This window comes from Pisolithus orientalis, assembly GCF_024613125.1.
Source record: "Pisolithus orientalis strain OTSU chromosome Unknown F5J12scaffold_4, whole genome shotgun sequence".
Lineage (NCBI taxonomy): Eukaryota > Fungi > Basidiomycota > Agaricomycetes > Boletales > Pisolithaceae > Pisolithus > Pisolithus orientalis.
The window spans coordinates 61,953-76,257 of record NW_026260785.1 but is presented as its reverse complement, the minus strand read 5'-3'; the positions used below and the strand labels follow the sequence as shown (position 1 = coordinate 76,257).

At 47.6% G+C, this 14,305-nt stretch overlaps 1 protein-coding gene and 4 non-coding genes across 5 annotated transcripts; all 5 read left to right on the top strand.

The window, feature by feature from the left end:
• The first annotated feature begins 1,815 nt into the window (after positions 1 to 1,815).
• F5J12DRAFT_t56 lies at positions 1,816 to 1,888 on the top strand. Its single transcript has one exon. It is a non-coding gene; the product is annotated as a tRNA-Phe (tRNA).
• Positions 1,889 to 2,281: 393 nt separating this feature from the next.
• On the top strand, positions 2,282 to 2,354 carry F5J12DRAFT_t57. Its single transcript has one exon. It is a non-coding gene; the product is annotated as a tRNA-Phe (tRNA).
• Positions 2,355 to 2,883: 529 nt separating this feature from the next.
• Positions 2,884 to 2,955, top strand: F5J12DRAFT_t58. The gene has a single exon. It is a non-coding gene; the product is annotated as a tRNA-Phe (tRNA).
• A 2,402-nt stretch (positions 2,956 to 5,357) lies between these two features.
• Positions 5,358 to 5,428, top strand: F5J12DRAFT_t59. The gene has a single exon. It is a non-coding gene; the product is annotated as a tRNA-Leu (tRNA).
• Positions 5,429 to 10,950: 5,522 nt separating this feature from the next.
• On the top strand, positions 10,951 to 12,009 carry F5J12DRAFT_779990 (uncharacterized protein; the record flags this gene model as incomplete). The annotated part of the gene is made up of 1 exon (XM_051742447.1): positions 10,951 to 12,009. The coding sequence occupies one exon, from the start codon at positions 10,951 to 10,953 to the stop codon at positions 12,007 to 12,009; it is 1,059 nt and encodes a 352-aa protein (XP_051603316.1).
• Positions 12,010 to 14,305: the final 2,296 nt, after the last annotated feature.

The following is a 14,305-nucleotide window of genomic DNA, read 5'->3' as shown; positions in this document are numbered from 1 at the left end:
ATCAATGAAAGTGACCCAATATTTGTAGCCAGAGAAGGTTTGGTGGCCCACATGGTGTACATGTTAAAATATCCCAATACTCAGCACTCTATGTGCACAGAGTCAGTAACTAAATTGTTGTCTATGTAGTTTTACACACCTATGTGCACAGAGTCAGTAACTTAATTGTTGTCTATGTAGTTTTACACACCTATGTGCACAGAGTCAGTAACTAAAGAACAAGATACTCTGTGCACAGTAAAAATGCGAACACTGAGCAAACAAAGAACAACTGATGAAAATGAGTGCACACATCATTAATATGGAAGGTGGGGAACCTGGGAATTAGTCTGAGGTGCACAGGCCTGTGCACCTCAGACTAATTCCCAGGTTCCCCACCTTCCATATTAATGATGTGTGCACTCATTTTCATCAGTTGTTCTTTGTTTGCTCAGTGTTCGCATTTTTACTGTGCACAGAGTATCTTGTTCTTTAGTTACTGACTCTGTGCACATAGGTGTGTAAAACTACATAGACAACAATTAAGTTACTGACTCTGTGCACATAGAGTGCTGAGTATTGGGATATCTTAACAAAATCCTCCCCTGACCCCATCTGTGAACCATGCCTGGCTGGAAAGATGCATGCAAACCCCTTCCCCACCGCTTCCTGGCGTGCTTCTAGGCCTCTGGAACTCGTCCACAGCGATGTACACCATGTAGGGCATGCCTCCTTCTCAGGCTACAAGTATTGGGTCACATTCATCGACGATTTCACTCGCTATCGCATTGTTTTGCCTCTGAAAGCGAAATCTGAGGTCTTTGAGGCCTTCAAGACCTTCAAGGCCTTTGCTGAGAACCAGAGCAAACGAAAAATCAAGATTTTGCGAGATGACAAGGGAGGGGAGTAGATGAGCAACTCCTTCATCGATTTTACCACCAAATGCGGAATCCTGCGCCAGCACACAGTCAGAAGTCGACCCCAGCAAAATGGAGTGGCAGAGCGAGCCAATAGACTGCTCTCTGAGCGGCTTACTGCGATGCTAGATGAGTCTGGCCTTCCTAAGGCCTTCTGGGGTGAGTGTCTAGCCTCCTTGGTCCATGTTTGGAACAGATGCCCCACTGAAGCAGTCCAAAATGCGACCCCCTATGAACTATGGCATGGGAGAAAGCCAGATGTCTCCCACCTTCGAGTTTGGGGTTGTACTGCCTATATGCACATCCAGAAGGACAAGAGGCGACCCCTGGAGTCCCACATGGAGAAATGTGTCTTTATAGGGTACCCTGAAGGCTACAAAGGCTGGAAATTCTACAATCCCACCACAAAGCGCACAATCATCTCAGAAAGGGCTGATTTCGACGTTCCCTCTGTCCACTCGCCCTTCCTCACCTTCCCTACCTGTGCCTCTTGCTTCCAAACCTACCCAAAATGCGCCAGTAGCTCCTATACCCTCCATTCCACCCCCTACAGCGCAATACTACCATCCAAGCACAGATCTGGACACTGACAGCGAAACTGATGATGATCTGGATCAGGGGGGAGAGATTGAGCCTGTGGCAGCTAATCCAGACCCCATACAGCCTCCTGTCGCAATTCCAGAAGTCATACCTCCTCCTCCTCACACTCCCTCGCCTCCACCACCTCCTAGCCCTGCCAGTCCCATTGGAATTGGTGCCAGACTGCCTGCTAGGCGCAGACAGAAGCCCAGAGACTGGTGGAAGCTGTCTCCTGCGCAATTAGAGGATGTTGTTGCAGGTGTAGTACTCCAGCACTCAGCAACACTAGTCCCTACTAGCACTTGGTGGTTAAACCACACCAAGTAAGCCTAGATACCTTGACCAAATAGCTCAGTGGTTAGAGCACCCAGTCGAAACCTGGGAGGTCCAGGGTTCAATCCCCTGTCTGGTTGCATTTATTGCAACAGGTTATGAGCCCCGGGCATTTGTGGGAATGTCCTGATAAGTCCTTTCTGCTTAAGGCAATGGATTCCCACAGCTGGGATTTCCCCATTAAGACCTACTTGTGCCTCAGTAAGACCTTTACCAGAGGCAACAATGTGTAAGCCCTACCAATTAAGACAGAATGGCCCCTGAGCCATCTAAGACCTTTGCAGGAGGCAGCATGTGTAAGACCTACCACGTGAGGCAGTTGCCACTTTAGGCAGTGATTTCCCACACTTGCGCCTTGCTGCTGTGCACTGGATTAGGGGAGGCTGTTGCAGGTGTAGTACTCCAGCACTCAGCAACGCTAGTCCCTACTAGCACTTGGTGGTTAAACCACACCAAGTAAGCCTAGATACCTTGACCAAATAGCTCAGTGGTTAGAGCACCCGGTCGAAACCTGGGAGGTCCAGGGTTCAATCCCCTGTCTAGTCGCATTTATTGCAACACCAGAGCACCCACAGCAGATAGATAGGGCACCTGGCGCATTTGTTCAGCTTCCTGAGGATTCTGAGGCCATTGCTGGCAAGATAGGCAAAGATTGGGTTCCATCGGTGTGGAAATGTTGAAATAACCACAAACTGAGGCTGGTGCCCAGTGTAAGAGACTGTTATTCAGTAAAGTAATACAGGACTGTACCTGGTGCCCAGTGTAAGAGACTGAAGAAAATTTCACTGGGCACAGAGCAGTAAGTGCGCAAAAATGATAAACAAATGTAAATAATAAATAAACGCAAACCAAGGACACTTAGAGCGAAGCTAAAGTGTCCACTACATGTCTGTAGGGTTAGACAGAGATAAAATAAAGGGAGAATGCAGTCTGAGGTGCACAGGCACCTAATATGAACAGGAAATGGACTTACAGTCTGCCATTCCTGTTGCAAGTGTAGTACTCCAGCACTCAGCAACACTAGTCCCTACTAGCACTTGGTGGTTAAACCACACCAAGTAAGCCTAGATACCTTGACCAAATAGCTCAGTGGTTAGAGCACCTGGTCAAAACCTGAGAGGTCCAGGGTTCAATCCCTGTCTGGTCGCATTTATTGCAACAATTCCAAACCTGGTCAAGACATCCAGGCAGTATTGTTGCTGGGAGATGGATATGGAGCGATTGGGGCAGTCTCTATCAATTTTGATCCCCAGGAGTTGAGTTGTAGGGCCCAGATCGCGAATTTTGAAGTGCTGGCTCAGTTGTGAGACAAAGGAGTCAATGGCAGTCTCAGATTTCGATGCTAGAGTCATATCATCCACAAACACAGGCAGGATGATGGTTACTCCATCCTTGGAGTAGATATAGATGCTAGCATCAGAATAGGTCTGTCTGAAGCCAAGGGACTCGAGTTCAGAGCACATCTTCTTGTTCCAGCGATTTCCGCCCTGTTTGCTGCCATAGATTGCTGTCTGGAGCAGACACACCTGAGATTTTGGGTCTCCCTCCACAAATCCTTCTGGTTGGGTCATGTAGACCTCACAGTCCATCTCCCCATTGAGATAGGCATGAGAGACATCCACAGAGCGAAGATGAAGGTCCTGGAGAGCTGCAAGAGCCAGGATGACTCTAATTGATGAAAGGCGAGCTGTTGGAGCGAAAACCTCGAGATAATCGAATCCAGGGCGCTGGTTATACCCTTTGGCGACCAATCTCGCTTTGTAGCGATCTATAGAGCCATCTGCATTCCTCTTCACCTTAAATACCCATTTGGAGCCTATCACCTTGCTCCCAGCAGGTCTAGGGACAAGTTTCCAAGTCCCATTGCTCTGGTGAGCAGCTAACTCCTCCAGGGCTGCCTCTCTCCACTTATCTGCATCAGGGCGACACATTGCCTCTGCAAATGTGAGTGGCTCATCAGGGATGGATGTAGACATGGCCAGTTCATCATCACTGTCATCTGGGTCATCCACATCCTCTAATTGCGCAGGAGAGAGTTTCCACCAGTCCCTGGGCTTCTGTCTGCGCCTAGCAGGCAGTCTGGCACCAATTCCAATGGGACTGGCAGGTCTGGGAGGTGCTGGAGGCGAGGGAGTGCGAGGAGGAGGATGTATGATCTCTGGAATTGCGACAGGGTGCTGTATGGGGTCTGGATCAGCTGCCACAGGCTCAATCACTCCCCCTTGATCCAGATCATCATCAGTGTCACTATCTGTGTCCAGATCTGTGCTTGGATGGTAGTATTGCGCTGTAGGGGGTAGAACGGAGGGTACAGGAGCTACTGGCGCATTTTGGGTAGGTTTGGAAGCCAGAGGCGCAGGTAGGGAAGGTGAGGAAGGGCGAGTGGACAGAGGGAAGTACCTTTCATCGAAATCAGCCCTTTCTGAGATGATTGTGTGCTTTGTGGTGGGATTGTAGAATTTCCAGCCTTTGTAGCCTTCAGGGTAACCTATAAAGACACATTTCTCCATGTGGGACTCCAGGGGTTGCCTCTTGTCCTTCTGGATGTGCACATAGGCAGTACACCCCCAAACTCGAAGGTGGGAGACATCTGGCTTTCTCCCATGCCATAGTTCATAGGGGGTCGCATTTTGGACTGCTTCAGTGGGGCATCTGTTCCAAACATGGACCAAGGAGGCTAGACACTCACCCCAGAAGGCCTTAGGCATCGCAGTAAGCCACTCAGAGAGTTGTTCATATGTGGTGCCTGTGCACCTCATTTTGCAGTTTGTCCTGTATTATGTTCTGTTCTCACTCTACAGACTTGCAGTGGGCACTTAGCTTCGCTCTAAGTGTCCTTGGTTTACATTTGTTTATCATTTTTGTGCACTTACTGCTCTGTGCCCAGTGATATTTTCTTCAGTCTCTTACACTGGGCACAAGGCCAAACAGTTGGGTGATTTGAACAGGTTATGAGCCCCATGCTCTAGGACTTTCTGTTAAAATATCCCAATACTCAGCACTATGTGCACAGAGTCAGTAACTAAATTGTTGTCTATGTAGTTTTACACACCTATGTGCACAGAGTCAGCAACTAAAGAACAAGAGACTCTGTGCACAGTAAAAATGCGAACACTGAACAAACAAAGAACAACTGATGAAAATAAGTGCACACATCATTAATATGGAAGGTGGGGAACCTGGCAATTAGTCTGAGGTGCACAGGCACTAATAGCAACACTTTCTGGACATGTCATCAGTCACTGTGCAAATTTATGACCCGCTCCACCCACTCTCTCGGCCTCTACTGCATTTTCCTTGCACCCAAAACTTCGAGACTCACCCAATCCATTCCCTACTTGCTCTTTCTGCTTGAAACTCGCCCTAATGGCTGAAGAACCGTCCCATTCATTGACCACCATGTCAAAACTCACCTCCACCAACTATAACACCTGGAAGGGCAAGATGAAGGCTTTTCTTTGTTGCAAGTGTGGTACTCCAGCACTCAGCAACACTAGTCCCTACCTAGCACTTGGTGGTTAAACCACACCAAGTAAGCCTAGATACCTTGACCAAATAGCTCAGTGGTTAGAGCACCCGCTCAACCTGGGAGGTCCAGGGTTCAATCCCCTGTCTGGTCGCATTTATTGCAACATTCTTCGCACCAAGGGCCTCTGGACCATTGTCAGTGGCACTGAGAAGCGCCCTGATGACTCCAAACTCAAAGCTCAGACCAAATGGGACCTCAGGGCTGACAAGGCAGCTGGAGAACTCTACCTGGCGCATTCTAGCGAGCAAAGGACCCATGTAGATGCTGTACAGGATGACCCTGTACAAATCTGGTCCACTCTGGCTTCCATCCACCTCCAACAATGTCCTGGAGCTCGTTTTAATGGCTGGGACGACTTCTTTTCCATCAGGAAGCAGCCAGACGAGTCCCTGAGCTCCCTCATTGCCAGAATCGAAGATTCTATGTCCAGAATCCAAGAACTTCGCCCTGGGGACACTTCTAAACCCTATTCCATCAAGGATCTGGATAATGAGCTTGTGTGTATGGCTATGGTGTGTTCCCTGGGTGAGGAATATGCCCATTTTGCATCATCACTACTGCTCTTCCACTCCCTGGACAAGGATAAGCTAAAGGAAGCTTTCCTGGCTGAAGAATTGCAGTGGAAGCGCCGCCCTGATGCAGGCAGATCGGAACACGCGTCATTCACCTCCTCTGCAAGTTGCACGTGCCCATCTTCGTCCCCTTGCTCATTCTGTGATTATCAAGGGCACTGTATCCATAAGTGTGAAAGGATGGAGAAATCTAAGGCCTTCTACCGCTCTAGGAAGAATAAGAAGGACAACCAACCTGCCAACACTGCAAATCAAGCATCCTCGCCTCCTGCGTCCTCCCAGGCAACTGGGACAGTGCCAACAACTCCCTCATCGAACCAGAGCATGTCCCAAGCTGTAGAATTTGCTGGAAATGCAAGTCTTCGCTTCCCTGACCCCTCCTCCCTTCTGTGCCCTCTACAACTCGATGCCGACATCCATTGGATCGCAGACTCGGGCGCCACTGCTTATATGACGCCCCATCGCCATTGGCTGCGAAATTACAGCCCAAAATGCGTTCCTATCAAGCTAGCAGACAATAAAATCGTCTATTCAGCTGGGATTGGGTCTGTGCTATTTGAGCCTGTGGTGGGAGGTCAAAAGCGTCTTGCTGTCGAGTTTAGCAATGTTCTGCATGTCCCTGCTCTTCGCAATAATCTATTATCTGTTTTATTTCTCTGCCGCACCAGGGGCTTCACTGTGAGCATCAACTCTTCGCAGATGGCCTTTAGGCTGCGCACTCGACATCCTCTCTTCATTGCGCGAATTTCGGACAACAACTCTGCACTCCTGGAGGGTGACACTGTTCCCCTCACTGAGTATGCCTCAGCAGCAACTACCCTACCTCTGGACCTTGACCTATGGCAGAGGAGACTTGCCCACCACCATCTAGCTGGTGTTAAATCGCTCCTACAGCGAAAACTGGTGACTGGAATGGCCATAGACTCAAAGTCTACACCTGACCCTGTCTGTGAACCTTGCCTGGCTGGCAAGATGCATGCCAATCCCTTCCCTACCTCATCCTGGCACGCTTCACGGCCTCTAGAACTCGTCCACAGTGATGTACTGTTGCTATTAGTGCCTGTGCACCTCAGACTAATTGCCAGGTTCCCCACCTTCCATATTAATGATGTGTGCACTTATTGTCTTCAGTTGTTCTTTGTTTGTTCAGTGTTCGCATTTTTACTGTGCACAGAGTATCTTGTTCTTTAGTTACTGACTCTGTGCACATAGGTGTGTAAAACTACATAGACAACAATTTAGTTACTGACTCTGTGCACATAGAGTGCTGAGTATTGGGATATTTTAACAGTTTCCTCATTTTCACCTTCCTCAGGGTTGGGCCTGAAAGGATCATCATTGTTATTATTGTCACCATCACTGGAGTGATGGTCAGAGTCATCCAGGTTGTCATTGCTATCACCTCTGGGGTTGCCAAAGGGAGTGGGAGGTTGATGACCAGCTGGTGTTGGTGTACCTTGATCATTGGAAGCCAGTGTAGTACTGGAACAACAGGCTGAAAATCCTTGGAACTGCTACATGATCACAGAAGTCCAGCAGTGACTGGCAAGGGTTGTCTGAGGTTTCTGGTTGAGTTGGTCTTGAGGCAGAGGTGGATTCTAAAGCATGGTCTGCTCAAGCTTGGGTACAGGTTCTGGTCATGGGTGGTGAATGACTTGCACAAGTGGTAGTCTGAATATACTGTTAAGTTTGTGACTAGGTTGGGGATCAAAGGCTGAAGGCCAAGTGCCAGGTGCAACAACCCTTGGTCTTAGCTCATGCACTAGACCCTTGCACAAGCTGGGTTGAAGTCAGAGTAAGCCATGGGGGGTCAGGAGCAAAAGCTGAGAGTCAGCTCAAGCTTAAGCTAGGAGCTTAGGGGGTGAACTAAGTTGATATTCAGACTGAGGAACTAAGTACAATCTATGTAGAGTATATATACCAAAGACCAGCAACCTGAAGGCTGGGGTTACCAATGAGGGACTAAATAGCAGTGCAAGGAACTAACTAAAAGTTAAATGAGGAGGCAGGGATTGGAGAGCTGAAGGCAGACACTGCCTTGGCACAAGTGAGGGCAGTACAAAGAATAACTAGAGAAGTATAGTGAGGAACTGAGTACATTTTTGGTGTTCAGCATTGGTTTGGCATTCAGAATGTAAGACTGAGCTGTGGGTTTCTCAGCATATGACACAAGGAGACATCCTGGCTACTAGCCACTGAGCTGGGCAATGCCAAAGATCTACTTGCCACTTTTCATGCCAGTTATCCTGGTAAACCCAGACCAATCCCTAGCTAATCATTCCTCTACCTTTCTTTTCTTTTTCTTGTTCTTACTTTCCCTTACTATACTAAGACAATTGATGCATTGAAAGTATATGTACAGTATTTACATTGGCATTCAGCTCAGACCAGCATACTCACTCAGAGTCCCCCTCAAACACTTCTTCCTTCCTTGCCTGGAGCTCTCTTTCCTCCCCACCCTCTGACCCAGACCACTGACCATTCATGCACATGTCCTCAGGCTGGCACATAATGTTAAGATAACCACAATCTGAGGCCACTTGTGCCCAGTGTAAGAGACGATGGAGGGGTCAGGAGAAAACAGTTTTCACAAGAGTGCACCTTTTTAACCCCAGGACACATGTGTTCTACTGGCATGGTGACTGCCAACCTTGTGTACCTTAGGGCAGGTCTTGGGGGCTCAACCCTAAGGGGGGGATACTGTCATATACCAAGAAACTCACACCTCAGTCTTATGTTCTGAATGCTGAGCCAACACCAAATGCCAGGAATATACTCTCTTCCTCACTATACTTTTCTAGTTAGCCCTTGTACTGCCCTCACTTGTGCTGAGGCAGTGTCTGCCTTCAGCCTCCCAATCCCTGCCTCCTTGCTTAACTCTTAGTTAGTTCCTTGCATCACTATTTAGCCCCTCACTGGTAGCCCCAGCCTTTGGGTTGCTGGTCTTTGGTATATATACCCTATGTACATTGTACTTAGTTCCCCAGTCTGAATATCAACTTAGTCTCCCCTGAGCTCCTAGCTTAATTATGAGCCACCTCTCAGCTTTCACTCCTGACCCCCCTCAGTTCCATCTGACTTCAACCTAGCTTGTGCAAGGGTCTAGCACATGAGCTAAGACCAAGAGTGGTTGTATCAGGTCTCAGCCTTCAGCCTTCAACCCCCACCCTAGACATGGACTTAACAAGTTGACTTGTTACCAGAGGACAACCCCTGGTGCTTACTGTGTTGCTATTAGTGCCTGTGCACCTCAGACTAATTCACAGGTTCCCCACCTTCCATATTAATGATGTGTGCACTTATTTTCATCAGTTTTTCTTTGTTTGTTCAGTGTTCGCATTTTTACTGTGCACAGAGTATCTGTTAAGATAACCACAAACTGAGGCCACTGGTGCCCAGTGTAAGAGACTATTATTGAGTAAAGTAATACAGGACTGTACCTGGTGCCCAGTGTAAGAGACTGAAGAAAATTTCACTGGGCACAGAGCAGTAAGTGTGCAAAAATGATAAACAAATGTAAATAATAAATAAAAGCAAACCAAGGACACTTAGAGCGAAGCTAAGTGTCCACTACATGTCTGTAGGGTTAGACAGAGATAAAACAAAGGGCAAATGCGGTCTGAGGTGCACAGGCACCTAATATGAACAGTATCTTGTTCTTTAGTTACTGACTCTGTGCACATAGAGTGCTGAGTATTGGGATATCTTAACATACTGGACTGCTGAACCTCCTCCTTGCATTCCCAGTAGCACACATCAATCTCCTGGGCTAGGTAGCAAAGCTTGTGCAGGGTTCTGGGTTTGCCAACCTGGTGTCATAACTGTGCCTTGACCCCAGCCAGACTCAGCCTCACATTCATCCAGTCCAGCCTTGGCCTTGCCAGTTGCTTTCCCCCAGTTGGTCTAGCACAGTTAACACTGCTTTGCAGTGCATGTCACTTTGGATGAACCCTGCCCAGTCTTGTCCCTGGTCCACCCCATCCCAGTCTCCAGTCACCTTAGTCATACCTTACTAATACTAGTCTTACCAATCATCTTAGCAATCTTTGCAAGACTGGCATTCCCAGTCTCCATACTATAGTCTGTCTCTAGTATATAAACCCATAGATACTCAGCTTGTACTCTTCAGTCTGAAATCAACTAAGTTACTCTGATCACCCTGCCTTGGACTTGGACTGAAACCCACACAAGGGAATAGCACTGCATCCTCAGTCACTAAGTCCAAACAGTCCACTCTCTGTATCTTTGCCTTTCCCCCTGATCCCAACCCCTCAGCCCTGCACCTGCTTCAGTCTCCAGTCTGGCCTCAAACCCAGACATCATGAACTTGACAGTATTTCAGACTCACCACTTGTGTAGGTCTAACAGATCATGGCTACTAAAACTCATTTCCAACCTCCCTGTGGCCATGCTGCCACCAACCCCAAATCCAACTCAGCCAGTGGAACTTGTCATGAGACAGCACTAGCTGCCATGGGCACCACTAGGTGCTCTCCAGACCCCATTAGTCCTTTCAGGGGCTTTCCAGCCCAAGCATCCAATACTCCCACCCCATGTTGCCCCATTGCCCCCATCCCTGATGATGATCCCAGGGATGATGGGCTGGGGGATGATGATAACAACAATCCTGATGATGATGACCCCAGCAATGGTCCTGATGATGATGGGCCTGGTGATGATAATCTGGATGAGAATGATCTGGAGGATGAACTGGACTTCCCAGACCTGGACACTGAACCCATGGTTGTGGTCTTTGACAGTCTCACAAAGGCCATCAAGCCACTGGCTCACAACAACTGCACTAGTCCTGAGTCATCAAGCAGGACCAAGCTGCATGAGCCTGACACCTTTGATGGTACTGACCCCAAGAAGCTAGTTTTCCATGTAAGCAGAGGCATGAAGCATTACATAGAATTTAGTCCATGTGTGAGTAAGCAAAGTGTGATGCATCTCTTACTTCTGCACACTTCATGAACTGCAGTCTCTGTGCCTCCAGCCCTCATGCAGATCTCTTCTAGTCTTTCACATCGACTGCTCTCAGATGGAAAATCCCAACCTGGCAGTACAGCCCAATTTTACCACAGAAGAATATCAAGATGCTTGTCTTCAACTCATTAATGACATAGTAAATGGTCAACAAGCTGCCAACATCCTAGTGTCCCTATGGACACTAAACAACAATAAAGAAAAACTCAACTGGCAAGTGTGCAAAGAACAAGAAGCCCAAAGAACACAAGAAGAACTAGAGCAAGCTGAAGAAGAATCTGAAGAACTACAATGCTGCAGACTCAAAGAAGCAGAAACAGTGCAAGCAGAAGAGCACAAAATGAACAGAGTCAAGCATGCTCCAATATGCAAAGTAGGGGTTCCCTCAGGCCCTGTCAACATCCCCTCCCCATATGCAATGCACAAACTCAAGAAAGGTGAATATGTCAAACTCTGCTTTTTCACCAACATTGGCCTAGCAGATGCAGAGTCCTTCAACCCATTGGTAGATGACAAAGCCCTAACCCTACTCAAAGCTGACAATGGTCAACACATCTGGGTTCCAGCTTCAACCACTAGAGATAAGTCATCTGTTATAAAAGATGAGGACTTAACCTGGGAGCAGTCCAGAGAGGCCACCATCCATCTAATAAGTGCCATGAAGGAACATGACTGGGAGGAAGAAAGAATAGACATGCACATAGATTTTTGGACAGCCATCGAGGCTCACCCATGGTGCCATTCCCTTCATGCTCACCTCAAGAAAGCATTACTACTCTACCAAAGCCAACAGAGACAGAGGTGGCACCAAGTGTTGTTGACACTCAACACCTGGTCCCTAGCAGAGTTGAACCAAGAACTGCTAAATGATGCCCGAGAAGAGATATGTGACAAAGGGTACTACCAAGAACTCAACAATCTCAGAAAGGTGTGGGTTATCAGCATCACAACACCACTCAACCTGACCACTCCCCCCCCCCTTCTTCTCCCTGCACACCATTCCCCATTCCCCTCTCTCACATATTCCACCATGCTACACACTAACCCTGGCATAACATCCATTGAACAACCATACCTTCTACTCCACTCTGCTATCTGGCATCACACCCATTGATCACAAACCTTACCCCCCCCCCTCCAGCATCATGTCCATTGATCAACCATACCCAGGTCAATGAGCACTTCACAGCCTTAGCAGCACAACCCACATCTGCCAACCACCCAATGAGGACTCCAAGTGGCACAAAACAATCACTGTCCCCTGGAGATCACACCTGCTCATCAGACTATGCAGACCACAAACACCAAAGGTCCTTTTGGACCCATACCTCATTGGACTATCTACCACACAATGGACCCCTCCCAGCATCTGCTGTCTGCCTCAGAAGACAGCAGCATCTCATCATCAAAAGCAGAGCCTCTCACACTTGGGACAGGAAACATGCAATCTTTGCAGAGCATGTTCACAAGGCACTCTTTGCTAGGGACAACAGGAGGCACATCTGTGCCAAATGGCAATGAGAGGAAGGCTGGTCAGAGCACCATGACACCAAGCACATGTGCTTGGGGTGCAGAGCAACAACTCATGGAGCCAAAAGATGCCCTTGCACACAGAAAGCTACAGCTGGCAACACTGCATAACATAGATGCATGGGAATGAGAGTTCAGAACATTTAGTTTAACCCACTGCTTCAATAAAATCCCAGAGGGCCTCTGCCATGGATTCATAATACATTTCCCATCAATTGTGCATGTACAATCCCCTTCTAACAGAGACTCTGTTAACACCTATAATGACCAACTCAGTATGACAATATCTAAAGAACTCAGAAAGGGCCATTATATTGGCCCTTTCATGCTAGACTCCATCATCAAATTAATAGGACCTTTCCAGTTGTCCCTGCTGTCCATTATTCCCAAATGAGTCTACCCAGGCAAATATTGTTTAGTCCAGAATTTCTCACTCCCACACTCCCTGAACCCACATGCACCCAACCCCTCAATCAACTCATACATCAATGCACACAACTTCTCAATGATGTGGGGAACATTTGCTATAGTGTACCTTTTACTCTCGCACCTACCTCCTGGATCCAAACTAGCCACCCATGACATCGCCAAAGCCTATCAAACAATCCCTCTACACCCATCACAGTGGCTGGCAAACATGGTAAGGATATCAGAAACTCACAGGTGCATAGAATCACATCTTCACATGCATTAGATGCAAGTACCTAGCAGCTTACAACAAACTAAGAAAACAGTGGCAGTCAGAAATAGCATCATCAGAACCCCAATGCTGAGGGGCTAGAATGCTTTTTCTGGGCAGAACCTGAGATGATGAGACAACAGAAGAATTCAATGAAAATTGCTCACAGCCAATCCAAGACCTCTCCTAGAGATCTCTGAGATCCATGCATGATTCGCTTTTCTCATACAGTTTCAAAGACATAGACACACTATCAGAGTCCCTTGGAATCCCCTGGGAGAAAATGAAGGATCAACCTTTTAGCCACACCACAACATACATAGGTTTCCTATGGGATCTCAAAAACCATCACATTGCACTAAGTCCATCAAAAACAGTGAAGTACCTTAAGGCAATCCACATGTGGTGTAAATGGCCCACTCATGTACTACAAGACATCAAGGAACTGTACAGCAAATTGCTACATGCATGTGCAGCCCTGCCACATGGCAGGGTGTACCTAACAGGCCTGGAGGCAATGCTAAAAACAAACACAGTGAAACTGCTCATGCCCCATTGGGCAGACAAAAGAGTAGCCAATGACATTGACTGGTGGACAGACCAACTTCAATCTGGGAGTGTGCAATGTCCCATCTCCCCTCCCAACCTCCTCATCAACATCTTAGCTTTCTCTGATGCTAGCTCTAAAATTGGCATTGGGATCAAAATTGGTGAGCACTGGTGAGTGTTGAGACTCATACCAGGCTGGGAGATCAGTTGGGACAGAAACAGAGACATTGGCTGGGCCAAAGCCATTGCCTTCAAGCTTCTGGTCTATGCAATCAATCGCATTGTCACAAAAGACAGCATGCTCACAATCATCACATTCAGAGATAACACCAGAGTCATTGAAGGATGAAGAAATGGTTGCCACTGCAATCCCCATGTCAAAGAAACTTCCAAACAAATACATGCATTCATTGCTGGTTCCCCTCACATTGATCAGATCCACATGAGATATTGTTCACATTAGGTGCCTGTGCACCTCAGACCGCATTTTTCCTTTGTTTTATTTCTATCTAACCCTACAGACATGTAGTGGGCACTTAGCTTTGCTCTAAGTGTCCTTGGTTTGCATTTGTTTATCATTTTTGTGCACTTACTGCTGTGTGCCCAGTGAAATTTTCATCAGTCTCTTACACTGGGCACCAGTGGCCTCAGA